General features: G+C 50.2%; 1 protein-coding gene across 1 annotated transcript in view; it reads left to right on the forward strand.

Moving 5' to 3' along the window:
* The first annotated feature begins 3,899 nt into the window (after window positions 1-3,899).
* The window catches only part of L3MBTL1 (l(3)mbt-like 1 (Drosophila)), a 25,164-nt gene continuing 2,445 nt past the window's right edge, over window positions 3,900-26,618 (forward strand). The window contains 18 exon segments of the mRNA XM_008591891.1: window positions 3,900-4,131; window positions 4,399-4,549; window positions 4,683-4,806; window positions 5,466-5,550; window positions 10,164-10,252; window positions 10,771-10,875; window positions 11,803-11,938; window positions 12,306-12,397; window positions 13,760-13,911; window positions 14,342-14,418; window positions 15,009-15,094; window positions 15,292-15,402; window positions 15,848-15,962; window positions 16,764-16,863; window positions 17,043-17,240; window positions 17,353-17,402; window positions 21,523-21,680; window positions 22,088-22,150. Of these exon segments, the coding sequence (XP_008590113.1) occupies window positions 3,900-4,131; window positions 4,399-4,549; window positions 4,683-4,806; window positions 5,466-5,550; window positions 10,164-10,252; window positions 10,771-10,875; window positions 11,803-11,938; window positions 12,306-12,397; window positions 13,760-13,911; window positions 14,342-14,418; window positions 15,009-15,094; window positions 15,292-15,402; window positions 15,848-15,962; window positions 16,764-16,863; window positions 17,043-17,240; window positions 17,353-17,402; window positions 21,523-21,680; window positions 22,088-22,150 (2,124 nt within the window).

The following is a 26,618-nucleotide window of genomic DNA, read 5'->3' on the forward strand; positions in this document are numbered from 1 at the left end:
ATAGCCACACTGACTCTTTTTTTTTGGCATCAGGCAGGTGCGGAGATCCCAACCCTTGACGTTGGTGTTATAACTCTGCGGTCTAACCAATAGAGCTAACCGGCCAGCCCCCACATTCACTCTTATTGACTGCCCATGTTTTGAATAAAAAGATTAACTAAGGCTGACCGTTAGCTCAGTTGGTTATAGTGCAGCCTTCTAATAGCAAGATCATGGGTTAGGATCCCCGCACCACCAGATGCCAAAAAAACAAAACAAAACAAAAAAGCTCTATTTAAAAGAATTTAAAATGGTACAAGTACTTCAGCTGTGCATAGCAAAATAATTGGAATTGAAATTCAGGGAATTCTGTTTTCTAATTTTAAAAAAATGGGAAAACACATTTTGATTGGTTTGACTGTTGCCTTATTTAATCAGGTTATGTATCTAGTCTTTGCCTACTGATTATATGTCTAGTGTATACCTCTAGTATATACCTCTATTATTAAATACCTCAAAAATATGAAGGATGGACTCTGTTTTAGGGAGGAAAAGCTGGAAAATAAATGAATACACAAGAACAACAGGAGGGCAGGCAGGCAAGACTGCAACCATTGCAAGCTGAGTTTGCAAGCAAGCAGCTTACATGTTCCTGGCCAGAGACTACCAAACTCCCTGGAATTCCTCTTAAAAGGGAGTGGATTGGGATTTGCTGAGGGCATGCTGGTATCAAGACTTCGCATATTTTTTTTCCACGGTTAGTCTTCACCAAAGCCCTTTGAGGTAGATGCCAGTACCACCTTCATTTTACATATGAGGAAACCAAGGCTCAGAAAGGGTAAGCTACTTACTCAGAGTCGCAGGTATTCAGTGGGGGAGCTGAGATTTAAACTTGAGTCTGTCTCAAGCCTAGGCCCATGTTCTTTCCTTGAACCTGTGTGCCAGGAGCCATTGTCAAGTATTCCTAACACCTTAAAGAATCCAAGTATCAATCACTGATACAATGCTTTTTATTAACAATTTCAAATTATTGAAATCCAGCACAAATACTTATTGAGCACCTACTCTGTGCCACACTATTCTAAGTTCTGGGGATATAGCAGTGAACGAGATGTAGTCTTTGCATTTCTGTGGGGATGACTGATCAAACAGAAATAAATGAAGACCACTATTGATTACAATGAAGGATGCGATAGAAATAAACATGGTAATGAGATATAGTGGTGGAATGGGGTGAGGGTATGCTGCTTTAAACTGCATGGTCAGGAAAGACCTCTTCTGAGGAGGTAACCACTGAACTGAGGCCTGGGAGATGGGAAGGAGCCAGCCAAGCAGAGAGCTTGGAGAAGAGCATTCCAGGTGGAGGGAACAGCAAGGTCAAAGGCTCTGAGGTGGGAATGTTGGTCAGGCAATAGAAGGAAACCAGTCCATCAGGTGTAGAGAACTGGGGGGAAGAGTGGTGGAGGATGAGGTCAGAGGGGAAGATAGGGGTCAGATTCTGCAGGGTAAAGCACTTTGATTTTATTCTAGGGGCAATGGACAGCCATTGAAGAATTTTAGGTAGGGAAACTATGTGATTTGGTTTACATTTTTAAAGCTTTCTCTTCCTGGAGAATAGACTGTAGCAGAGGAGGATGGGAAGCAGGGAGACAGGCTAGAAGGCAATTTCTTTTCTTTTTTTTTTTTATTTGGTAGCTGGCTGGTACCAGGATCCAAACCCTTGACCTTGGTGTTGTCAGCACCAACGAGGCAATTTCAGAAGTCCAGGGACAGCAGGTGGTAGTTGGGACTAGCATGGAGGCAATGGAGATGGAGAGAAGTGGTCAGAAATTGAAGTGTGTTTTAGAGGTAGCACCAACAAGTCCATTATAATATGTATAAAGCTGTGCTGTCCAACACAGTAGTCATGGCCACTGTTGCTATTTAATTTAATTAAAATAAAATAAAAAATTCAGTTCCTTAGTAAGTCGCATTTCAAATGCTCAGTAGCCATGTGTGGCTACTGGCTACTGTGTTGGACAGCATAGGTATAGAAAATTTCCATTATCACAGAAAATTCTATTGGACAGCGCTGATAAGGAATCTAGAACGGTGGCCAACAGGTTTTAGAAGTTGAGTTACTAGTAGGTATTAAGTATATTTGTCATGTCACTAGGTCTTCTTTCATGTTTACCCAGTTCAACCACCTCCTTATTAAATGCCTCTACTGCCTTTGCTTTATTAAAGCAAAATTATGTACTGACTAGGTTGTCATATACTAACCTCTTTGTTCTTCAGACACATGCATTTGTTCAATAGATGTTTGAGTGTCCACTCTGTGCTTGGGGTTGGAGGGAGTGGTGGACAGGAGCAATAAAGGAATGTGATCAGGAAAGATCCCACCTCCCAGAGAGATGAACCCTGTATAGGTGGAGGAGAACCTGGTACTTGAAGGCCCTGAATCCCCAGAGAAAGGAGGGAGTCATTCTAGTGGTGATGGAGGTGGGAGTGGAGAAAGAGTTGAGTTTGAATTTGGCCTGGGCTATGTCATAAGGACAGTCGGCCAAACAGAACTTTGCCCTGAGTCATGCTCCCTAGAGTCAGTTCTGTACATCAGTTTACAAAGCACCCTCACACATGCCAACATGCCCATCCTTACAGAGACTGGGGGAGGCACAGGGCCTGGCCAGAACCCTCACAGTGACCTGGGTGGAGCCAGGAGTCAGAACTGATGCTGGTCTCCTAAGACATCCTACTCCCCTCAGGGCTGAGGTCTTTCTCTACAGGTTGCTGGCCTGAAGGTGGCCAGCTCCTCCTCAAACAAGCCCTCTCCCTTCCCATCTCCATTGCTTTTGTAGCAAAGGTCCCCTCTTGATCGACCTGGGGACTGTGTTCAGCTTGTAGGCCTACCAGGATGGAGGGGCATGCTGATGTGGAGATGCTGAGGACACTGAAGGGGCCCTCCACAGGGGAGGTCAGCGTGCACCTAGTGGCCAGAGATAGCCCAGGTTCCGGTCCTCACCTGCCCACAACTGCTTTCATCATTCCAGGTGGGTCAAGCCAGGGGTCTGGGGAGGAGGAGCATCCTCATACCAACTCAAGCAGGTGTGGATCCTGGGGAGGAGATAACACTTTCAGTTTCTCACACCTGCCTCCCCTCACCTGCCTCTACACGCATAGCAGGACTGAGGCAGGGCCACCAGGCTCACCTGCGTCGTGTCTGTGTATATGTTCACAGCCAGCTCGGCCACTCTTGGCCTGCCTAGCAGTGCCCTGGATGTGTCCTGCTTTCCCCCGGAGCCAATCCATGTAGGCGCCCCACAACGGGTGGCCATCAGCGAACCAGTCACGGCCACCGTTCTGCCGCAGTTAAGCGGAGGGCCTGTGGCCTGCTCTAGCGCCAGCGCAGTGCGGCTTCTGGAGTGGACGGAGGCCGTGGCCCCACCCCCTGGGAGTGGCCTGCGGGTCAGTGTCTATGGGGATTGGCTAGGCCCACGAGCAGTTGCTGTGGGGCGGGCCTGAGACGGAAGTGGGGAGTGGGGAGCGGGGAAGCTAACTGATATGACGGATCCTGCAGGTGGGACTTCGAGTGAGGGACACTAGGGGAGTGGCTTGGGATGAAGCACTCCAAGGTCCGAGGGGCTCTGGGGGCGGGGCTTGAAGTGAGGCACCCTGGGACCGATGCCTGAGTGTCTGGGGGCGGGGCTTGGGGCGAGGCACTCTGGGATTGGGCCTACAAGCAACTGGGGGCGTAGCTTGGAGTGAGGCTCCCTGGGACTGAGCCGACTGGTGCTTGGGGGCGTGGCGGGAGTGAGGCATCCTGGGACTGGATGGACAAGTGTCTGGGGGCGTGGCTTGGAGTGAGGGGGGGGTCTGGGGGCGTGGCTCCGAGTGAGGCGCCCAGGGGCTGTGTCTGGAAGCCTACTGGGGCATGAGCTGGCATGAGGCGGCAACAGGGTGATCATGCCGACTCCGAGGTGGGTCAAGGACCGGCATATTAGTCGCGGTCCTCAGAACTTCCTGTGCTGCAGTTCCGAATAAGCGAGTACGCGCCACTGAACATGGTGGGAGTGGAGCAGCCACAGAACCCCGAGCAGCGCCGAGAAGGCGTGGCCGAATGCGAAGATGGCGGGGCTCCGGTGGGAGGTGGCGACGTGAGCACCCAACAGCCCGGTAGGAGCCCTGCTCCTGGGACTCTGAGCTGGGACCCTGGGTGGGTGGGGCAAGGCCTGATTTCCCTAAGGAGCCTCGGTCGGGGATGTGGCCCGGGGTTGTCCCTACAGGTGGGCCCAGAGGTTGATCCTGGGGTGGAGAAGGCTGGGAGAGGCTGTCCAGTGTGGCGATGGGACCAAGGTGGAGGCATGGCCTAAGGGGGCGTAGGTGGAGCGTGAGTGTGCTTGTGATGGGGTGGGATGCCTGAGGCCACTTTGGCTCCCACAGAAGACCTCCTCCAGAACCCTCCAGAAGATTCCTCTCGGGATCCCCCAGAGGTTGATAGCACCTGTCAGTGCCAGGCGTGCGGGCCTCAGCAAGGAGCTGGTCCAGATCTTGGTTCCTCCAATGACGGCTGCCCTCAGCTGTTCCAGGAGCGGTAAGGGGGGAGGTGGTCACAGCCCTGCTTTTCTGCCTTTAGCCCCCAAAGCCCCATTCCTGTTCACGGCTTAGGAGAAGGGCTGGGTGGTGCAGGACGAGTGGTTCTTTCTCTAATGCTGCCCCTTGTTCAGGTTGGTCATAGTGGAGAACTCCTCGGGATGCACCAGTACTTCTGAGCTCCTTAAACCCATGAAGAAGAGGAAGCGCAGGGAATACCAGAGCCCATCAGAGGAGGAGTCGGAGCCGGAGGCCATGGTAGGAAGAGGGCAGTTGGGAGGGAAGGAGGAAGCTAGAGCCTATGCGTTAATTCTCCTATTCCTTCTATCAGTCAGGTCATGGGGCTGGACCAGAGAAGGCACCCATAATGACTCACTCACCATATTTTGGGGTCCCTTCCTGAGTCAGTTCCTGTACATGGTTGTAGGGAATAAATAAATCACTCTCCAGAGCTCCCATCTCAGTCTAGTGTCAGGGTTAAGATATATTCACGTGAACCAGCACCCAAGGTAGATGTGCAGGGAAATGGAAAACATCACTGGAGTCTGGTAGCTAGGCCAGAAGCTGAGGAGCACAGGACTCTAGAGCTGCAGAGGCTGGGAGAGAGAGAGCATGAAGATTCTACTGAGCAGGTAAAATCAGCACAGAGCAGGTGTTCCTGTGCTCACTCTCTCTGTCTAGGAATCAGAAGAGTTATAGTAAAGCTAACTAGGGTGTATATGCTCATGTGAGTCTGTGCCCAAGTCATAGGGGCTGTCTGCTGTGGCTGTGTTCCTGTTGGTGGCCTAGAAGAAATCATGCCTGTTTGGGGCAGAACACCATGTGACCAGAGAACCAGGCAGGGGTCAGGGTCAGAGGCTGTGGCATCATCCCAACCCACGATGACAAGAAGCTGGGAACAGGCTTGTCTTCTACAGGAGAAACAGGAAGAAGGAAAGGATCCAGAGGGACAACCCACTGCTAGCACCCCGGAGAGTGAAGAGTGGAACAGCAGCCAGCCTGGTATGGTGGCCTGTGTGTATATATTCGTGTGAGGTGTGTATATACCTTTGGAGGTGTGCATTTACCTTTGGAGGTGTGAGGCTGGGAGTGTGGATTATGGTTGTGATGGTATGCTGTACACATAATATATGCGTGAAAGAGAGAGAGAGACAGACAGTTTCTGGTATGTGCATTAGTACAAAGGTACTTCAGAAGGTTTGTGGAAAGATTTGTATGATCTTTCTTGTGTGTATTATGTTTTTTATTTTTCCACAAAATTTTTAAGTGCCATTGTATATGCATGTTCTTGGGGATTATATTATGTTTATTATCCTCTGTTATCCAGTTATGAGTAGGTTCCCACTGATTGGGAGTTCTTTGCTTAGTATCTGAAGACTTGAGCAGCCTTTCCCGGCACCACATGGCATTGCTTCCCTTTGGTGGTGTAGGTAATCCCACACTTGTCATTAGTCTGACCTTCCTATTTGGGCCCCCATTCTGATTCTTTGATTCTAAGAGAAATGGTGCAGAGGGCCATTCATAGTCAGTTCCAGCCCTCAGGCCTTCTCTACCATCTCCATGTTCCCATGCGACAACTGTCAACTAGAGCTAAGTAGTATTTATCACACTTGTAATCACCCAAACACGGTGTAGCAATGTGTTTAATATTTGTCTTCCTCCCTCAGGCCTTAGACTCCATCACCACAGGGTCTGAGTCTGCTTTATTAATTATTGTATCCTTGGTGCTCAGCAGAGAGCCTGGTGTGGTTCTCAATAAATGTTTTCTCAATAAATGAATGGATGATTTGTATGGTGGTGGTTCCTCTGCTACTATGTCTGGGTTTTGTAAGTCCTTGTCTTTCCTGTCCCAGAGAGAACCAGAAGGGTGAAGTCAGTCCTTAGGACATCATCCTGCCTTGATGGATCCAGTACCAGCTGGAGGAGCCCAATCTGTGTCCATGGCTCAAAACTTTATAGTGCTTCCTCCAACTTCTGCCTGCTACATCCCAACGAAATTTTCACTGCTGTGTTTCACCCAAGGCAGAAACACATCAGAAACCAAAGGCTTAGCTCTCCTTGGTTTATGGCCTCTTAAGACTTATGTGAGGCAAGAGACAGTGTCTAACTACTACTGGCTCAACTGCTCTATCCTAGTTAGGGAAATAGATTCATAAATCAACTTTCTTTTAGCAGGGCCCTGTTGATGAATACAAAGTCATCTTTTGATTCATACCATTCACCATCTCAACTGTGAACATTAGTGTGATATTGGTTTCTGCGTATTCCCCACCCCACCCCCTTTTATTCTTCCCAAGGAAGAAAACTCTATTAGTAGACAGAAGTTTGTATTTATAACTGCAGTGCTTTTCCACTCATTTTCTGCGTCTTCTGACAGAAGAATCTGGGAGTAGGCATGGGGGTGGCAGGATTACTGAGTTTCCTGTGTGTGAGTGTGAGAATCTTTGTTTTACCTACACCCTCTTTGGAAGTTTGATGGCCAGCTATTGGACTCATGTCCCATGGATCTGACATACCTATTGCTAATGGAGTGCTCCAGTAGTTTAAGAGTTAGAAACTTGTTCCTCATGTACACACTCATATATCTCCTTCACCTTCTCAGCAGCCATTTTTTGTGGTCATTTTCTGACATACCATTGCAATAGTCTTTACCATCTATTTAGTTATTAATAGCTATTCTGATATTTCTAACAGTTTCAGTAATCCCCCTTTATACATGGGAGGTACACTCCAAGACCCCCAGTGGATGCCTGATAGCACCAAACGCCATATATATTATGTTTTTTCCTGTACATATGTACCTATGATAAAGGATATATATTGGATGATTCGTATTCCAAGTGGGATGGTGCGAGATTTCATCACGCTACTCAGAATTGAATGCAATTTAAAACTTATGAATTATTTATTTCTGGAATTTTCCATTTATTATTTTTGGACCGCCATTGACTAGGATAAAGAATACCAAAAGGGCCACAGGCTTTGGCAGAGAAGTTATAAGTTTGGTTTTGGACAGGCTGAGCTTGCCAAAGAAAGTGCCAGCCAAGAGCATCTAGTCTAAAGAAGCAGAAATAAGCAAAGGCGCATTTCTGAAAGTAGAATCAGTGTTAGCTAGCCTATATAGTGCCTTCATACAAATTATAAAATGGTGCCTCTTCTGAATGGAGCAGTTAGGAAAAGGCAACCTGTCTTTGCAGTAGACTCAGCCACATTGGTTGGCAAGAAGTCCAGGCTGGATTTCATCTCCGTTCACCTGCTTGGCTGGCGTCTATGCACAGGCACAAATTACACAACCACACACAGGAGCTTTGGGACTTATTTGGGCTTAGGGATGTGCCTAAAGGTGCAGCCCATTGTTCATCTATAAAAAAAGGATGCAGGAAGCCGGAGTTGGCTGGCGGCTTGATCAGGGAAGGAGTCCAATTATTACTGAAAGATTTAGTGGTCAGGCCTCCTTCCAGTGAATTACATTTAATCTCTTTTGTCATCTGTGAAAGGGGTTACTATGAGCCCTTCCTGTCACCTCAAGACAATGTGAGGACTAAAGGAGACCATGTGTATGAAGTCTCTGAGGTATGTCTGTACCCCCAGCAAATGGCACACAGGTGGTCCGCTAAATGGCAAAAGGTATGGTTAAGGTAAAATGAAGTAGTGGTATCATGGTAAACTGTGAAGACTGTATACTTGTTATGTGTTATTACTAGTGAGAGTATCAAAAGAGTACAGGCCCAGAGAGGAAGTGGCAGAGTTGGGGGGTGGTAGGGTAAGAGATGGCAGAGAGAGAGGGTGCTGGTAAGAGGTGTCTGCTGTGGCGTGGGCATCTTAGGGCTTGGCTGTGTCTGAGTGTGGCTAAAGGAAGGTGAACTTAGAACTGAAGTGCCAGGGAGCAGCAGAGGTGCCTGAGATGAGAAATTGGGCAAGTAGTCAGCCCCTTAGCTTGTGTTATGGTTTGAGAAGAGTGAGGCAAAAAGAAGAATCTTATCTAGGGAGGAAGAAATAGGAATTGTGAAGGGCTTGGTAATACTAGGGGTGGTTTGGAAAAAGTAAATGGCTATTATGCAGGATGATGTGGAATCCCAGTGGCAAAACACAGCAAGATGGTGCTAAGCCTGGCATCCTGAAGTCTACTCTCTCTTCTCTTTCCCCCGCTCAGTAAGTACAGATGAAGACTGAGTGGGAGAACTGGAGGGTTTCTTGAGGGAACATAGTAGGTGCTGTGTTCCAAGAGACAATGCAGGTTTCACTCAGGACAAGGGATAGTTGAAGAGATGTGCTCTATATTGGTGTGCCAGCATAGGTCTCTGGGAGTTTGGTGGCTTGGCTGATCAATTGATAAACAAAATACTTGCTTTGGCACAAGTGGGTCAGATTGTTGGGATCTCAAGTTTTGGTACAGTGACTGAGGAATGTAGGCAGCTGCGTGACAGGTGCTTCTCGCCACTTAGGTTCCAACTAAGGAAGAAAGCATCTTTCTGAATGATCCAGGGCAGTAGCCAAGTGAGCCAGAGCAAGGCAGAGCTAGAATCCAAGTCAGACAGACTGAGTGAAAACCCAGGAAGGACCAATAACATGAGTCAAGCACTTTTTATTTCATAAGGATCTCTTACAGCATCTCACTTAATACTCATCACAACCCTCTGTGGTAGATGAAATTATCTGCATTTTACAGATGACAATTGAGGCATGGAAGTTTCTATAAGAAGCTGGAGCTATTTACCCAAGGGATATGAATAGATTGATGTGAGTTGCTACGTCGTCTGTGGCCTTCAGCTGAAGGCAATTCAGGCTGACATGGTCAGCCTACCTTACATGTAGCTGGCTATTCTAACCTTTAAAGGGTGTTTGTCCTCTGTGTTGGAGGCTAGCACTCCATCTCAGGCTAAATCGGAGGTCCAGTAGGGAAATTTGTCTCCCCTTCCTAGGACCCTGAGACTGGGAGGTATGGGCAGGACCTGGCCTGTAGGCCCTGACCATAGTCTATGCATCTGAATGTGTGTGGGTTGTACACAGTGCGTATATGTCTGGGAGGACTGTAGAATTAGCTCATCTACTTGGGGGCACACCGAACACACATAGGTACATTTGTGTGTGTCTTTGTATGTGCTTATAAGTGTTCAGTGGAAGAAGAATCAAAAAAAGGGTTTCTTATTTATTTGCATCCTCTCTCTACCTCTTTCTCTTTCCATGTTTTCCCTCTCATCTCTCTTTTTCCTCTTCTTTCCTTGTGAGCTTAGGTGGCACTTTGATTAAGTCCTCTGGCTCAGGACTTGTCACTCAGCTTTGTCCTGTGTTACATATTTGAAGACAGGGACCCTCTGTGGCTGAGACTTTGTAACCTCAGTTGTTTGCTGTATTGTCCAAAGTACTCCTGCTGACAGTGGCCTGGGGGCAGGAGAGGGATGAGCAGAATTTGGTATAGCTTCACCTGAGACCAAGCCTCAACTTAGGTTTGAACTCCCAGTGTCTGGCACCATCACGCCTGGGTAGGACCAGAGGGTACGTGTGACTACAAACAAAGGTTTGTTTTAGAGGTTAAGATAGTTTGGTCAGGGGAAACTGAGGAAAGGTACATCAGGAGCACTGCGGGAGTCAGCCTGTCTGTCTCCTCTTCACAGCATCAGGTGAGAAGAAGGAAGGCTGGTCGTGGGAGTCCTACCTGGAGGAGCAGAAGGCCATCACTGCCCCGGTCAGCCTCTTCCAGGACGTGAGTTGGACAATTTCCACCTAGGAAGAGCTTGTCTTCCCAGTCCAGGGACTCACTACCAAACTCAGGCTTTCCTGTGTTTTCTGTGTCTGACATTCCTCGATGGACTGGCAGAATAGAAGAGGGAGAGACTGTTAGGGCCCAGAGTAGAAAAGGGCCCACCATAAGGACTGTCCAGGGTGGGAAGAAATTGGGGGATGGAACCCTATTTCTGGGCTCACCCATCACTGGGCCTACAGACTTGAATTCTGGTACCTTGTACTCAATTTAGCACTGATCTTTCCGTGACTTGGACAAGTGGGGGCCCTTCAGTCCAGCCCCGACTCACCCCACATTTTTCAAGGGACCTAGGAGCTGTTCTGTCCCACTCTGGATCCCTGCAGTAACAATCCCCAAATAAGTTGCCCCTTTGGTAGTAGCAGGCGGTGGGGCCTAAAGGCAGCTCCTTCACCCCAAGCCCACCAGGCAAGGATAAGGCTGGATGGAAGCTGGGTCCTCTCCACTCTGTGCGTTGACAGTCCCAAGCAGTCACTCATAACAAGAATGGCTTCAAAGTGGGCATGAAGTTGGAAGGCATTGACCCTCAACACCCGTCCATGTACTTCATCCTCACTGTGGCTGAGGTGAGCTGGGGCTTGGTTCCACCCTTCTGATGGTATCTCTCAGTGCTAGGGGTGTGGAGGGGACACTGCCCTCAGAAAGCACACAGTCTAGTAGGGGATGCAGCTGGAACACGCAGAAAGCTACAAAAAAGAACAAAAACCAGATGAAGTGTTAGGGGACTGTGATGTTACTGAATGATATATATTGTCTGTGTTGGGGGCGCTTGAGGAGAAGACATCCCAAGGGCCAGGGACGCTGGCATGAGTCAAACAAGGTCTTTGTCCTCTAGGACGCCCCAGCTGTGTAGAGAATCAGCCAGATAAATGTATCAGTGACATGCCACCGGGGTGGTGACAGACATGAGCAGGGAGGCACAGGGAAGGAGTGGTCAGTTCTGCCTGAGGGGGCAGGACAAGCACAGAGGAAGGGCCTCCTTGCTGAGTCTTTAAGAGGTGAGCTGTGAATGCCCAGCGAGTTCCTGGCAGAAACAGCAAAGTGAGCAGAGGCTGTGCAGCATGGAACAGGCCTCCACGTTTAAGGAACTGCCCGTAGCTCAGCAAGACCACAGCAGAGTGTGTGAGTGGGGAGCAGAGAGAGAGGGTAGAAGAAGGAAAGGTCATCAGGGGCCCTGAGCAGTCCTGAGCTTTGACAGGTGCCCTCAGAGTCCTGTCCAGGGCTCAAAAGGGCAGGAGGATGTCCTAGAGTCCACCTGTCTTAACACCCTGCACTAGGGATTCACAAGTACGTGAATTGCCCTCACTGCAGGGTGGTAGAGCATGGGGCAGAGTTCAGCACGGGGAAACCTGGGAGTGAATAAAGGTGGGGTCAGTGAACTTGCTAGCATTACAGCCCCTGAGACCACCTTGCTGCACCAAGAGAGGTGAGGGATAGGGGGCAGGCCATCGCCTGACATCGGAGTCTCTGTGATTCCCCCCTCGTGGGGCCAGGTGTGTGGCTACCGCCTACGTCTTCACTTTGATGGGTATGCCGAGTGCCATGACTTCTGGGTCAATGCTAACTCCCCTGACATTCACCCCGCTGGCTGGTACGAGAAGACTGGACACAAGCTGCAGCCTCCCAAAGGTAAGGCCTACCTGGGTTGGTCACAGTAAGGCAGTGAGCCCTCAGACCCATCCCTTCTTCCCCAGGGGTCCACCTCTTCTAGCTCTTGTGTTTTTTGACCCTGTACCCTGTTCCAAAGCCAGCCTTTCTTCATCGCATCCTGACTTTGCCCCAGGGCCAAGTTGGCCAGCAGCCTCAGGGCTTCTGTTTTGCCATTGCCCTTTGAGTGCCCACCCAGTTGAGTCCTGCTTTGGCAGGGGGTCCCTGGGCAGTTTCTCGAGGGTTGTGGGGTCCTCAAGCCTGCCTGGTTCTGCTGCTTCAGTGTGGGGTGCCCTCTCCGCCGCCCAGCCTCTGCACGGCGCTCTGTTCATCCCCCCGAGGGGCCTAGGTTACAAGGAGGAGGAGTTCAGCTGGAGCCAGTACCTGCGCAGCACGAGAGCTCAGGCTGCGCCCAAGCACCTGTTTGTGAGCCAGAGCCACGTGAGTGCCCCTGAGCGAGAGTGGACATCGCCCCCTGGGCCAGAGTCGCTGCGGCTGGCCCCAAGTATCCGACTCTGCAGAAGAGAGCTCATCTGCTGGTGCTCTCAGCCATGTTCCGAGCTTTTACATCAGACGGGAGGGGCTCAGCTGGGCAGGGCCCAGGGCCAGAGGCGGGACGCTGGCTGTAGGTTCCCTCACTTCTCACCTCCTTCCTCTCCTCCACACATCCCTTCGGAGCCCCTGGCCCACCACCTGAGTCAGCCTGGGCACTGAGAGGGCGTTGTTCATATGTTCTTGCTTTGGGTTGCTCTGCAAGTTTATGGTATAGGGTCAAAGCCTCTATTCTTTCTCCTTTCTTTCGACCAACATTGAGGCTTTCCCATTCATTCCTGACGCTCACCCCTTGTCCTTGAACAGAAAGTTCAAGGCAGCTGGCAGCTTATCTAGCAGTTAATGTATCTCACATAATCCCAATCAAATACCGTATCAAAGGCCCAGAGTCCCAGTAGGCAGGGGAGTCCACCGTGTGCTTCAGTCAGGGATAGTTGCTCCCCACCCCAGTCCAGCCCCAGAGAACCCACTTGTTGGTTCTCAGGTGACTGGTAGGGTCCTACCTACTGTTTTGAGAAGGAATGCAGATTTTTAAAGTCAAACTGCTTAAATCTTGGCCCTGCCATTGACTAGCATTGTGTTCGGTTATGTTATTTACCTTCTAAAATGTGAGTAATAATACCTATCTCATAGGGCTGTTGTAAAGATCAAGGGAGGTCGTGTTGTCTGAAGCTTGCCTGGTACATGGCAGCTGCTCAGTTAATAGTGATTCCCTCGCCGCTCCCTACCATATGTGCCAGCTCTTTCTTCCCCACCAGCCCCTTATTGCCCCAGCCGCCTCAGGTCAAGCTAGACCAGGCATGTCCGGGTAGGGGACACTTATACACAGCCTGCCAGGTTCTTTGGGTGAATGCCTTCTACCAATCACTTACCTTCTGCCATAAGTCATGCCTCCTCTGAGTGCGCCTTGGAGGCCAGAAGTTTGTGAGTGGCCCAGAGCTCAGGTTATGATTCTGCCCTGGAGGAACACTCTTTTCCAGCCTATTTCTCCCTCCCTCCTCCCTTCCTAACCCCCAGGCAGTCCTCATAGAGAACCTACTCCTTTATTTGCTGGTAAGCTGTGGGCTAGTGCTAGCCACCCTGGCCCTGGCCGTGGCAGCCCCTCTTTTCCAGCCTATTTCTCCCTCCCTTCTCCCTTCCTAACCCCCAGGCAGTCCTCATAGAGAACCTACCCCTTTATTTGCTGGTAAGCTGTGGGCTAGTGCTAGCCACCCTGGCCCTGGCCGTGGCAGCCCCTCTTCTTTCCCCTAGAGTCCCCCACCCCTGGGCTTCCAGGTGGGCATGAAGCTGGAGGCTGTCGACCGCATGAACCCATCCCTAGTCTGCGTGGCCAGTGTGACCGACGTGGTGGACAGCCGCTTCCTGGTGCACTTTGACAACTGGGATGATACTTATGACTACTGGTAGTAGGAGGGCCCAGACTTGGCCTGGGGGGTGAGGGGATGGCAGGGGGCAACTACTTTCATATTTCAGGCACCATGTGGTCCTGCTCAGTCCATTCCTAACATTCAGATCTTGCTCAGGTGGGGGATAGCTGACTGTCCTGTGGATTTGAGCTGCATCATAAGAAACACAGCTCAGTATTAAATGTTTTATCTAAAAATACCATGGTTAAGATGAACAAACCCCTGTGACTCATGGTTTTCCTTTAGATATTACGGAGGTGGTAGAGTTTTTAGTTAATGTTGCAGTTTTCTGATTTTGTCTTCAGTCATCTCTCTCCCCCTTACTAAGAAGTAGGAGGAGGATGGGCCCAGAAGCCATGCTGTCAGAGGACGGCAGGCTCAGGGCCTCACATTTCTTTTGGGACAATGACATATTCTTGGGTTTCAGGTGTGATCCCAGCAGCCCCTACATCCACCCAGTGGGCTGGTGCCAGAAGCAAGGAAAGCCTCTCACCCCTCCACAAGGTGACCCTGCAGCCGGAGCCAGCACCCTGCTCCAGGCCTGGCTCCACCTCCCTCTCTCCTGATCCCTTACCAGTGCCTCATTAGCTGGCTCTTTAGGGTCAGGGTGAGGAGGTACATCTGTCCTAGAGCTTCAGCTTCTTGGTCTTGGAGTTGTGAACTGAACCGAACCCTTTGATGTTAGGAGAGTCCTGTCAAACCCTGACTCCATTGAGATTTAGGGGAAGAAAGCTAGATGACCATCACAGCAAGGGAGCAGGGAGTCCGGAGCAAAGGAAATGTGTCCTTTGTCCTGGGAGTAGTACACTGGCCCAAGTAGAATCAAGGTTCAGATGGGGCTGGAGTGAGAGCAACAAGGCCAAGGGTGCTGGGAGCCAGGGTCCCCACCAGCTCTGTGAACTGTTGGGGTGGTGCTGCACTCCTTCTCAAACCCAGCTGCCTCAGGAACCTGGCGCAAGGAGCTTGCTGTGGCGATGGGGGGAGATTCTGCTCTGAGAGCCTCTACCTCTTCTGTGTGTCTGGTCCTGCGTAGGAGCAGAGTGTCCTCCCAGTACACCTGGGTGACTAGACATTGCTCTCACCCTCTCCTCCAGATTACCCAGACTCTGATAGCTTTTGTTGGGAGAAATATCTGGAAGAAACTGGGGCCTCTGCTGTGCCAGCGTGGGCCTTCAAGGTGGTGAGTCGGTGCCCCCTGCCTCCTCCCCCCAGAGCTGAGCTCAGGAAGGCATGGAGCACTCAGCCAGCCAGGATGGGGCCCCGGCCCCCCGCTTTGGGCAGACCACAATTTCCCCAGGCACAGCACTCGGGCTCTTTCCTTGGGGCCTCAGTTCTGCTGAGCTGGGCCTTGGCCTGAAGGCAACTGTCCTCCTGCAGAGACCCCCTCACAGCTTCCTGGTCAACATGAAGCTGGAGGCTGTGGACCGCAGGAACCCAGCCCTGATTCGTGTGGCCAGCGTGGAGGATGTGGAGGACCATCGGATAAAGGTGGCTTCAGGACCCCAGGGCGGGGGGTGTGGACAGGCCAGTTGGGCAGGAATTGTGTAGATTGCTTAGAGCTCAAGGTCACAGCGTAAGACAGATGAGGCTGAGGATTTTAGATCTCATTCTCCCCTCAACTGTGACCAACTTTTGTAGGTTTGGAAAAGTCATTTCCCCTCTCTGAGCCTTAACCTTCTCATCTGTAAAATGGGCCTAATAATCGTCCCACCCAAGGATTGATGGGAGATGTCAGTAACTTAAGAAGAAAAGCCCTTGGAAAATCTGGTGGCCAAGACCAAGTATTGTGGGGTTGGCCCCTTGGTTCTTCCAATCCAGGATCTTGCTTCTGACAGGCCCCAGGGATGGGGAGAGCCTCCTGGAGCCTGGAGGACCTCCCTGCTGAGCTGGGCTCCATGAGGGACATCTGACCTCCAAGGGCTTTCCTCCCCAGCTCCACTTTGATGGCTGGAGTCATGGCTATGATTTCTGGATCGACGCCGACCACCCAGACATCCATCCTGCAGGCTGGTGCTCCAGGACGGGACATGCCCTGCAGCCTCCTCTCCGTGTGTAGCCCTAGAGCACTCTGACCCTTTCCCTTCCCCCCAAACTCTGAAAACCCTCCTTTCCTGTATGTAGCTTGTCCAGGGGGCTCTGACCCCCATGCCCAGGCATGACACAGATGGCTCTGGTGCCCACAATGAGCTCCAGGATCTTCCCAGGACTGTCTGCTACACTAAGCAGTGCTTTTGGCTCCCCCACTTGTTTGGGGTATCATGTGCAGAGGCAAGCTCATCTGGTCACATGTGTTTAGGAGGTAGTTACACACCCAGGGGTCCTCTCCGTGTCTAGCAGAGCCATGCCGAGTGTACCTTGTGTTTGCTAAGGAAATCATCCCACTTAAGCAAAATTCTGGTCCTTCAGACAGATAGGGGTTAGAGTTGAGGTCATTGGAGTGTTCAGTCCATTCTCACCCTCAGAATACCCCTTCTTGAATGTTCTCCTCCAAACGTGGGCAGAGTCTAAAAGCATGACCAAAGTCTTGAGAATGAAAATGGGGAAGAGAACTGAGAATAACATGAATCTGCCTGATGTGGCTTCTCAGGTACAGCTGTGCCCACACCAGCTCTTTGTCGATCTTCTTCCTGAGGGTTCTCCCCTCAGACTGAGGGCATGGCCTGTGGGTTTTAACAAAGTATGACAGCCAACCCCTCTTCCCCAGAGACGGGCAAAAAATGATGTCACAGCCTAGCTCAGGGCCCCATTTCTGGGGAACTAGCTCCCAGTGCTGGCCTCCCCATGGAAATTGCCCTGACCTTCACTCCCCAGCCCCGGCTCCGTGCCAACTCTTCTCCCTGCTCTTCCAGGACCCAGAGAGGCCAGCTCTGCCTCCCCTGGGGGCTGTCCCCCTCTAAGCTATAGGAGCCTGGCTCACACCAGGACCTCCAAATACAGCTTTCACCACCGGTGAGTGGAGGGCTCCTGCTGAGAGGCCCTGAGGCGTTGTTCAGGGAAGGGTCTGTTTTATACCTATTGCGTACAGCCGATCAGGGCTCACCAGGATATTCTCTGAATGGGGCACAGGGTGTGGAGGGCTCAGTAAGGACAAGTAGACTCAGCCCAACTTACGCCCTCTTCTTCCGCAGGAAGTGCCCCACTCCTGGTTGTGACGGCTCTGGCCACGTCACAGGCAAGTTCACAGCGCACCATTGCCTCTCAGGCTGCCCACTGGCTGAGAGGAACCAGAGCCGGCTGAAAGCTGAGCTGTCCGACACAGAGGCCTCAGCCCGCAAGAAGAACCTCTCGGGCCTCTCCCCGAGGAAGAAGCCACGCCATCACGGCCGGTGCGGAGGCCAGGGAGTCAGGGCATGGGCTTCCTGGGTGTGGGGCCCTATGTCTGCTGGGGCCAGGCTAGGCACTCATTTCCTGCAACGGACCTGGTCCCTCTCTCTCCAGGATTGGACGCCCTCCAAAGTATCGGAAGAGTCCACAGGAAGATTTCCAGAGTAAGTCTGGGTCATCCACTCCTGTGTCCTCCACAAGGTGTTCACAGTGAGTGCTCTCAGGCTCCAGGGTTGCCCAGAGTGGGAGAAGCTAGAAAGAAGTCTGCCTCTTCATTTGAGATACTTTGGGAGCCTAGAGTAGTAGGAAGAGCATGGGGAGGGGCCTCAAGTGGCCTTGGGTTCTAGTCTCATTTCCCTCTGGCCTTGCTGAGAGTCTGCGGGAAAGGCACAGAGCCTCTCTGGGCCCCTAGCTCTCCCCTGTGAGGCATGATGATGATCCTGGCTCTGCTGTCCTCTGGTTCTAGGCTTCCTGGGAAGGTGGCCATGGCTGTCACTTTCCACCTGTGTGACCCTGAGCAAGTCACATAGCATCTGTGAGCCTCAGTTTCTTCACTTGAAAACATGGATAAAACCTGCCTTCCAAATGTCAAGACCTGAAATAATAGTTGTTCCTACTACTGTTTAATGAGCACCTGCTGTGGGCCAGGCACTGTGCCAGGTGCTTTACATTTACTGTCTCTAAATGTCACAAGCATCCTATGCTATGGCTATTGCTCTCTCCTGAGAGAGGAGGAATGTGAGGCTCAGGGGTTGAAGTCATTTACCCAAGGCCATTCACCTTGTAAGGGACAGAGTTGGGATTCAAACTTGGATCTGATCTGATTTCTCCTGCTACCTACCGCTGGTGTAATAGACCTAGCCCAAGTGTCAGTTCACTTCTCAACCCCATTGTGTTAGTTTGCTCAGGCTGCCATAACAAAATACCCCAGACTGGGGGGCTTAAACAACAGAAAATTATTTTTCACAGTCTTGGAGGCTATAAATTCAAGGTGAAGGTATTGGCAGTTTGGTTTCTTCTGAGGCCTCTCCCCTTGGCTTATAGATAGCCAGCTTATCGCTGTGTCCTGACATGGTCTTCTGTGCATGGGCATCCCTGCGTTCTCATTGTGTGTCCAAATTTCCTCTTCTTAAAAGGACACCAGTCAGATTAGATTAGGGCCCATACTTATGACCTCAATTTAACTTAATCACCTCTTTAAGAGCCCTATCTCCAAATACAGTTCCATTCTTTTTTTTTTTTTAAAAAGATGACGGGTAAGGGGATCTATCTTAACCCTTGTCTTGGTGTTGTCAGCACCACACTCAGCCAGTGAGTGAACCAGCCATCCAAAAAGATGACGGGTAAGGGGATCTATCTTAACCCTTGTCTTGGTGATGTCAGCACCACGCTCAGCCAGTGAGTGAACCAGCCATCCCTATATAGGATCCGAACCCGTGGCCTTGGTGTTATCAGCACCACACTCTCCCGAGTGAGCCACAGGCCGGCCCAAATACAGTTCCATTCTGAGGGTTTGGGCCTTCAACATAAGAATTTGGCAGGGGACACAATTTAGTCCATAACATGCTCCACAGGAAGGAACAGTGACTGCGTCCTCCACTGGGTGGAAATACAGTTCCATTCTGAGGGTTTGGGCCTTCAACATAAGAATTTGGCAGGGGGCACAATTTAGTCCATAACATGCTCCACAGGAAGGAACAGTGACTGCGTCCTCCACTGGGTGGCGAATTCATCTCACATCTTCAGCCACTGGTACAGGGCCTGATACATAGCAGGGACACTGACAATCTTGCTTCAGTTAAGTTGAATGCACATCGTTTTAAGGCTAGAAGAGACCTTGAGAAATCACCTGGTTTGTTACGTCTTGGGCAGGACCCAAGCTGTTGCAGGTCTTTGGGAACAGTCTCTGTAACCTGGGAAGTATGTAACATAGTGATTAAAAGCACAGCCCTGAAGTCAGAGTAACTTTTACAGACAGTGAGACCTGGGGCAGGTGACACCACCTCTCTGAGCCTCAGCTTCCTCATCTGCATCACCTCGTGATGTGATGAAAGGCTTAAATGAGATGATCCACACAAAGTTCTTAGCACAGCTACCTGCTCGTATCGTTAGTCTGAATCATCTGCCTAACTCTCTCTGGATGCTTTTCCATACTGTTTCCTTTTCATGGAAGCAGAAGCAATTCCTGCAGCCCCAGGCCTAAGTGATGGTGGTCTTGGTTGTCCTCCAGGCCCTCAGAGTGAGGACTTTCAAGGATCAAACTGCAGTGGGCCCCTCTTCTACCAGCATGTGGTATACCTGGCCAGTTTCCACTGCAGGACCAAGTTATGACCACCAGGGGGCACTTGCCTCCTGTGTTCATTCCAGAATTGTGCCAGAGAATTCTTGGGAAGTTGAGTCTTTCAACAGGCTGAGACAGTGGCCCAGAGGGGGTGAGGATGGACTTACCTAAAGCCTTGAGGCACTTTAGGAACAGAGCAGGGGACAGAGCCTAGGGCTCTCCTGCTCTACAGCTGGCCTCTTGCACAAAAGGGACACTGGTCACTCAAGGTTTTGTTCTGGAGGAGACTTTGCACACATCTGGGACAGACCTCCTCAGTGTAAGCTTTGAGGCTTGCTGGTGAACAGCTCCATAGGGAGGACTGCCTAGTGAGGATAGGACTGGATTTGGCTGTGCTTAGTCATTAGGCCCCAGGAGTGGCAGCTACTTGAAAGAACCAGAGGAGCTGTTTGTCACCTGCAGCTAGATGGTTTACAGTTAGATAAGATGCTGTAACTGCCTGTGAAAGCACCTGTCCTATGCTCTGGGGAAGGAAAAGAAGAAGGGAAGCTCCCTACAGACCTGGTGTTGTCCCTAGAGCCCACCCAAGGGTACAAGGAGGACCAGATACAGGGCTTCAAAGAGGGAGCACCTGGTAGACAGGAGGCCAAACCTGTAGCCCGGTAGATGAGGTCACAGGTAAATGAGTGCACTGCAGCTTAAGAAGGGAAGCTCCCTACAGACCTGGTGTTGTCCCTAGAGCCCACCCAAGGGTACGAGGAGGACCAGATACAGGGCTTCAAAGAGGGAGCACCTGGTGGACAGGAGGCCAAACCTGTAGCCCGGTAGATGAGGTCACAGGTAAATGAGTGCACTGCAGCTGGCTGAGCCATGCTGAGGAAGTGCTCCTCGGTGAAACTGAAATGGGCTATTCGGGGTGTGGGCAGGTGCTCAGGCTTGGGCTGATGAGCAGTGGGGGCAGCAGGGAGGCAGAGTCACAGCGGAAGAGTGGTCAGTGGGGCCGGGATGGAGTTACAGAGGATACTGTGAGGTGCAGCAGAGTCAGGGTGAAAGGCTGAGGCTGTGCAGGAAAAAGCCAGGACGGTCTGTGATGAGCAGGGCAGGGTCTTTGAGAAGAGGGCACCAGAGGTGCTGGAATCACTAGCATCTGAAATTAGCACCAAGCAAGTAAGAAGGAAGCAGCCCCATGGGAGAGTGGCCACATTGCCCAAGGCCACCTAAGGCTGGCAGAAGTGGGCAGGTCCAGGTTTGTCTGAACAGCCAGTCGTGGATGGAGTTCAAGGGGGTGAGCGCCACACCTGGCCGAGCAGAGCCGTAGTGGCTGTCACATCCATAGAACCAATCCGAGGCTAGAGGTCAGGAACCAGGATTCCAGGAACACATCAGGAAGCAGAGACAGGCAATGTGGACTTGGGGAGTGGGTCAGGGATTACCCTCTAGTGCCGGAAGAGGCAGGGGCTGGTGTGCAGGTCCCAAGCCAGACTGGGCTGGTGGCTTAGGGGAGAGGAACTGCCATGCTCGAGGCATGGGTTTCAGACTGGACAGGACAGTTGTGACAATGAGACAGAATAACCCCATTGCAGAGAGTTGGTCAGGGCCCAAAAGGACTTGGGAAAAGAAGGGCAAACAGAATGGACTTGTGGCATCAGGGCTGAGCTTGTTTGGATGCTGGGGACCATTTCGATTGAAGGTATCTGGAGAATGGTGTCTTTAGAGATGCTGCAGCAGGTCCAAGAGTGCGTCCTTGTAGGGCCCAGAGTGATGCAGCCTCAGAAAGATTGGTTGGGAGGGTCCTTTCAAATAGCTGACCTGAGGGACCCACTATAGCAGAAGGAGCGAGTGCCACATGAGCAGTTGGGAGATACGGATCACCCTGTTGGCTCTACGGGCTGTTGGTCCTGTCTGCCTTGCCAGCCAGGCTCCTGAGTGATGTGGGTTTGGGCAGGCTTTGGGGACCAGATTAGGCCTCCCTCAGCCTGCCAGCCCTTGCCTCTGCTTTCCAGCCCTCACTCCCAACGCCGTGCACCAGTCCCTCTTCATGTCCGCCCTGTCAGCCCACCCTGACCGCTCGCTCTCATTGTGCTGGGAGCAGCACTGCAAGCTCCTGCCAGGAGTGGCTGGCATCTCGGCCTCGATGGTTGCCAAGTGGACTATCGATGAGGTGAGGAGCAAGGGGCCCTTCCTCATCTTTCTCCTCTTCCTCCTCCTGTGGGCAGGAGGGCTCAAGATGGGCCCTGGTCAGGTAGAGTCTTATACTACCTTCTGCTCGTCCCTCCTGTTCACAGTCCCTTCTAGCTGCCCAGTGGGGGCTGACTGAGACACTGTCCTTTAGGCCTGTCATGGCAGATGGGGATGGGACTGTTGAGCAAAGAGACACAGGCTTCAGCCCTCGGCCTCCAGAGCAAGGGCCTCAGCTTGCACACCTGCCAGCATAGAGACAGAATCTTCCTAGGCTGATGAGAAAAAGCATCACTGGCACAGCCTAGAAGTCTCCAAGACCAAGGAGCCAGCCCTCCCCTGCACTCCAAGCCCCATCCCCTTGTCATTATGGCTTCTTTGGTTCCCAAGGTCTTCGGCTTCGTTCAGACCCTGACAGGTTGTGAGGACCAAGCACGCCTCTTCAAAGACGAGGTAAGGTGCAAGCACAGAGTGGGAGACAGAGATGGGGTCACTGTGTCCTTGAGACGGCAGGAAGCAGGTGCCCTCACCAGCACTGCCCCAACTAGGGAGGGGCCTCTGTTGCCCCACCTGGGTGAGACTAGTCATAGTGACCCATGTCTCTGGGAAAAGTCTGTCATGGACTGTGGTCCAGCTTGAAGACCCTGTGCATATTCAGATCATCTTCAGGAAGGAAAAAGCATCCTGGAGACAGGATTCCATTCACTCCTCTTTTCTCTGCCCAGTCTTTTGCTTGCCAAGCTTAGCTGCACCAGCGATGGTCAATAAGTTAAAACATAATTTGGATGGCACATATTTTGCTTACTGCAAAGATCCTCACACACACTTTAAATCAAGACCCAAGAGCTTAACAAAGATAAGAAGCAGTGATTGTAGATCAAAGAATGTCAGCTTTGGAGACAACCTGGGTTTGAATCCCAGTTTTGCCAGTTTGAGCTGTCTACTGTCTCTGAACCTGCATCTTCTTGTCTGTTAAATGGAGATAAAGTGAGTATAATGAAGTCTACCTTGCAAGGCCATTGTGAGCACCAGAAATGGCAAATGAATCATTATACCAGAATGTCTAGTATAATTGTATCACCAGTATATATGTTTATATTATATAGCAGTGTTATAGAGTAGTATAGAAATCGTATCACTGTACCAGAATGCCTGATACAGTGGGGGCTCAGTAAATGGTTGTTCTGACTTTTAATACGTAGTTGTCTGTAAATAAAGAACTCTGTCGTGACCCTTCTAATTTATAGAGTTTGAAACTGGAAAGAACCCTGGTTTCTTTAGGGCTTCCTAAACAAACATCCCTCCTGTGCATCCTTCTTCACCCAGGAGAATGTGGTCTCAGCTGCCCACAGCTGCCCACTCCAGGTCAGGTGCCCATAACAAAGAAGTTGGCTCTTCTTTCCCTGGAAGAATGTCTTTTCCCATGCCCAACAGACCCAGTTTCTTCATCTGATCCTTCCAAACTCCTGCCCATTCAAGGTGCTTTTGTTGACTTCTGGAGTGGTGATCTTCTTTTCTTCATGGGTGTGTCCAAACAGGGAGCTGCTCATTCCGTTTCTGATGCCCTCTGACCAACAGAACATATTGGCTGCTGCTCCCCTAGATGTTTTTAAGATAAAATATATGTACAGTGAAATGCACACATCTTAAAGTACAATTCCACATTTATGAAATGTATGCACCTGAACCGAACACTTCATTCAAGATATAAAACATTTCCATCATACCAAAATGAGACAACAGGAAGCAGGTGCCCTCTCCTCTTGGCCCCATTTAGTCAGTCCCCACCCCAATAGAAAATCACGGTTCTAATTTCTAACAACATAAATTCAAGAATTCTAGAACAATTGCCTGTTCTTAAACTCATATAAATGGAATCATACAGCTGTACTCTTCTGGGTCTCTCTCTTCTTGTTCAGTGTAACGTCTTTGATGTGTTTCCATGTTGTTTTTTCGTTTTTGTTGCTGAGTAGTGCTCCGTTTTATTTATTTATTCATTTATTTTCGGTGGCTCGCCAGTATGGAGATCTGAATCCATGACCTGGTATATATAAGGTTATGCTCTAAACAACTGAGCTAACCACCCAACCCTCCATTTTATAAACATACCACAGTTCTCCTGTTAATGGACATGCGGGTGGTTTTCTTTTCCGCTAGATTTGAACCTTACATTTTTGTTAGCAAAACTTACGTTTGCACTGTCTTTATTATAGCCACATTGCACCAGTTTGGAGTTCATGAAAGCCCCCAAGTGCTTTTCATATCAACTATAGTCAAACCATATTTTCCAGTGCATACTTGTACCACTGTTTTTTTAATTAACCTAATGTAAACTTTACATCCACCCTATTAAATGTTATCTTGTTGTTTTCATGGCTTATTGTTTTAAATCTTGATTCTGCCATCTATGATATTAATAACCTTTCCAATCTCATACAGCTTGCACATTTGATAACTAAGTCTTCTATGTCTTCTTCCAAGTCTTTACCACACATGTTTAATGAGACAGAACAGAACCATATGGCACCCCATTAGAGATCTTCCTGTAGGTTGACAGCAGGTCATAAATCAACACTCTTTGAGTACAGTTGTTCAGCCAACTGCAGAGCCACCCAAGAATTGATCCTCCAGCCTGTGCTTGGCTTTACATTCCTCTTGATGGGACAAGGGCTGTCTCTCCCAGGAAGATCTGTGACATATCTCGATTCATCATGATTTGTGATACAAAAAGCAATAGCTGGAGCGAGGGAGGTGTGCTGGTGGACCTCAGCATCAGTGTCAGAGTGGAGCAGGACCTTTGTGGGGGCTGAGGATCGCCATTTCCGGGGTCTGATCCATGTTATGACTTTGGTAGGACCATGCTCCAGGGAATAGGCTCTTTCTGGCTTAAGTGATGATTGGGCATTCAGGGACACCAGTCAAAATGCCCTCCATCTGAGAATTGCATCCAGTCATCAGAGAATTGCTTCATGAGTGAAAAATTAGAGCAAAGTGGCTAGATGGTCTTATGGGCAGTCTCCATTGGTAGTCCTAAGGGTGGTCTGTCCAGTGTTCTTTTATTGTAGCCTTTGTGTGTTTGTTGAATTCATCAGCGAATAATTGTTGATGTCTGCTGTGGCCCAGTATAAGGTGATGTAGATACAGAACTAAGTGAGAAGAGGTTCCTGCTCTCAATGTTCCGTGCAGAGTAGGAGAGACAGAATTGTAAGTTGCTGCTTCTGATAAAGTGTGGTAGAGGGGTTTGAGAGAAGCATGTGCTGAGTGTGAAGTAATTATTGCCTTTGGCTCATTTTACCTATTTTCCCGTTGATTTCCTCTACATTCAAAATCAGAACATGACCCTTTTCCTGATTTTAAGGCTCAAAACTCCCCATATACACCAACACACATACAACATCTTTTATATTCTGAGATAATCATATTGTCTCCTTACATAGTCTCAAACTACCAGACCACAAACTCCAGTCTTTGCTTTGAAGAACCTGGAATCTGGGCCTTGGCCATTAGTGTGGGTGAGAAATGTCAGGTGATGCACAGGAACCCATACCAGGGGTTCTCTGAATGAAAATAAATGAACTCCCCTAAGAATCCATACTTAACTCTGCTTGGGTTCCTTTCCTCCATATTCTGAACTTTAAGATGTCAAGGCCATTTATGGATGGTGTCCCCAACTCTTCCTGGACCAGGCTCTATGACTCAGTGGGACCATGGAGAGGGAGCCCCAGAGCCTGACCAGCACGAGGTGTCTGGATCTGGGTGTTTCTGCACAGACACATCTGCCAGCATCAGCAGGGAGAGCTCTGTAGGGCCAAGGGAGTTACCTCCTGGGAAGGCCACTTGCCTGGCAGATCCACTCACAGCTCTCAATATCTTGGGCACTTCACCCCTTCAAGGAAGCACTAGAGAGACAGTGGAACTGCAGACTCTTTGAGATGGGGGGAAATGGACTTATTCACTAGACCCCATCTTAGACCTAGCAGACCCCATTTTACTTGAGGAGGTCATTTTAGGGTGTTTGAAAGAAAGCATAATGCAGATAGTCTGAGCAGGGACTTTTGGCTAGTAGGCTTTTTTTTTTTTTTCCTTTTCTTTCTTTTTTTATGGGGGAAGGTTTTTAGCCATCAGAAGTGCCAGTTTTCAGAGCTTCCTTGGTTAGTGAATAGTGAAGGACCAGGTAACTATTTTCTCAGAGCTGCTGGGGGGACAGATGTGTGGGGCTCATTGTCTGCCACCCCATCTAACCTCTACAGTTGCCAGCCTCTCTGAGATCCTGTCCCGCCCACTGCCATGTCTCAGAGATCCTCTTGTTAATTCTTTCAGGATTTTCTGAGCACCCAGCACATGTCAGATACACAGCCCTCTTGTGCTCCTGGAAGAAAAATGAGCAAACCCATACAGTTCAGTGGGGTGTGTTGAACTATGCGGGGTCTAGGCAAGGCAGAGGAGTGGGCAGTTCTGAGTGGTGGGAAAAGTATTGGGGTTCAGCACACTGACTGCAGGAAGGCCTGCCAGGCAGGGCAGCAGAGGCCCAAGGCAGAAAATGCCCAGAGATTGGGGAAGGGCAGTTCTGAGTGGTGGGAAAAGTATTGGGGTTCAGCACACTGACTGCGGGAAGGCCTGCCAGGCAGGGCAGCAGAGGCCCAAGGCAGAAAATGCCCAGAGATTGGGGAAGGGTCTGTAACTCATTTTGTGGAGCTGGAGGTCAGGAGGGTTTGTATGGAACAGTGGGCAGGGCCAGCCTTCGAGGCGTCACCCACTGAGCTGCTTGAACTGTGTACACAGGAGCCCCTGCCTGGCACTCATGGGGCTCGAAGGCACAGGCCAGCACTTATAAGCCAGGTCTATTTTGGGCAAATTCCTTAGCCTCTCTGTCTCAGTTTCCTCATCTGTAAAATGGGACTAATAATGGTATTGCTTGGTA

The sequence above is a fragment of the Galeopterus variegatus genome, unplaced genomic scaffold (genome assembly GCF_000696425.1).
Source record: "Galeopterus variegatus unplaced genomic scaffold, G_variegatus-3.0.2 Scaffold7377, whole genome shotgun sequence".
NCBI lineage: Eukaryota > Metazoa > Chordata > Mammalia > Dermoptera > Cynocephalidae > Galeopterus > Galeopterus variegatus.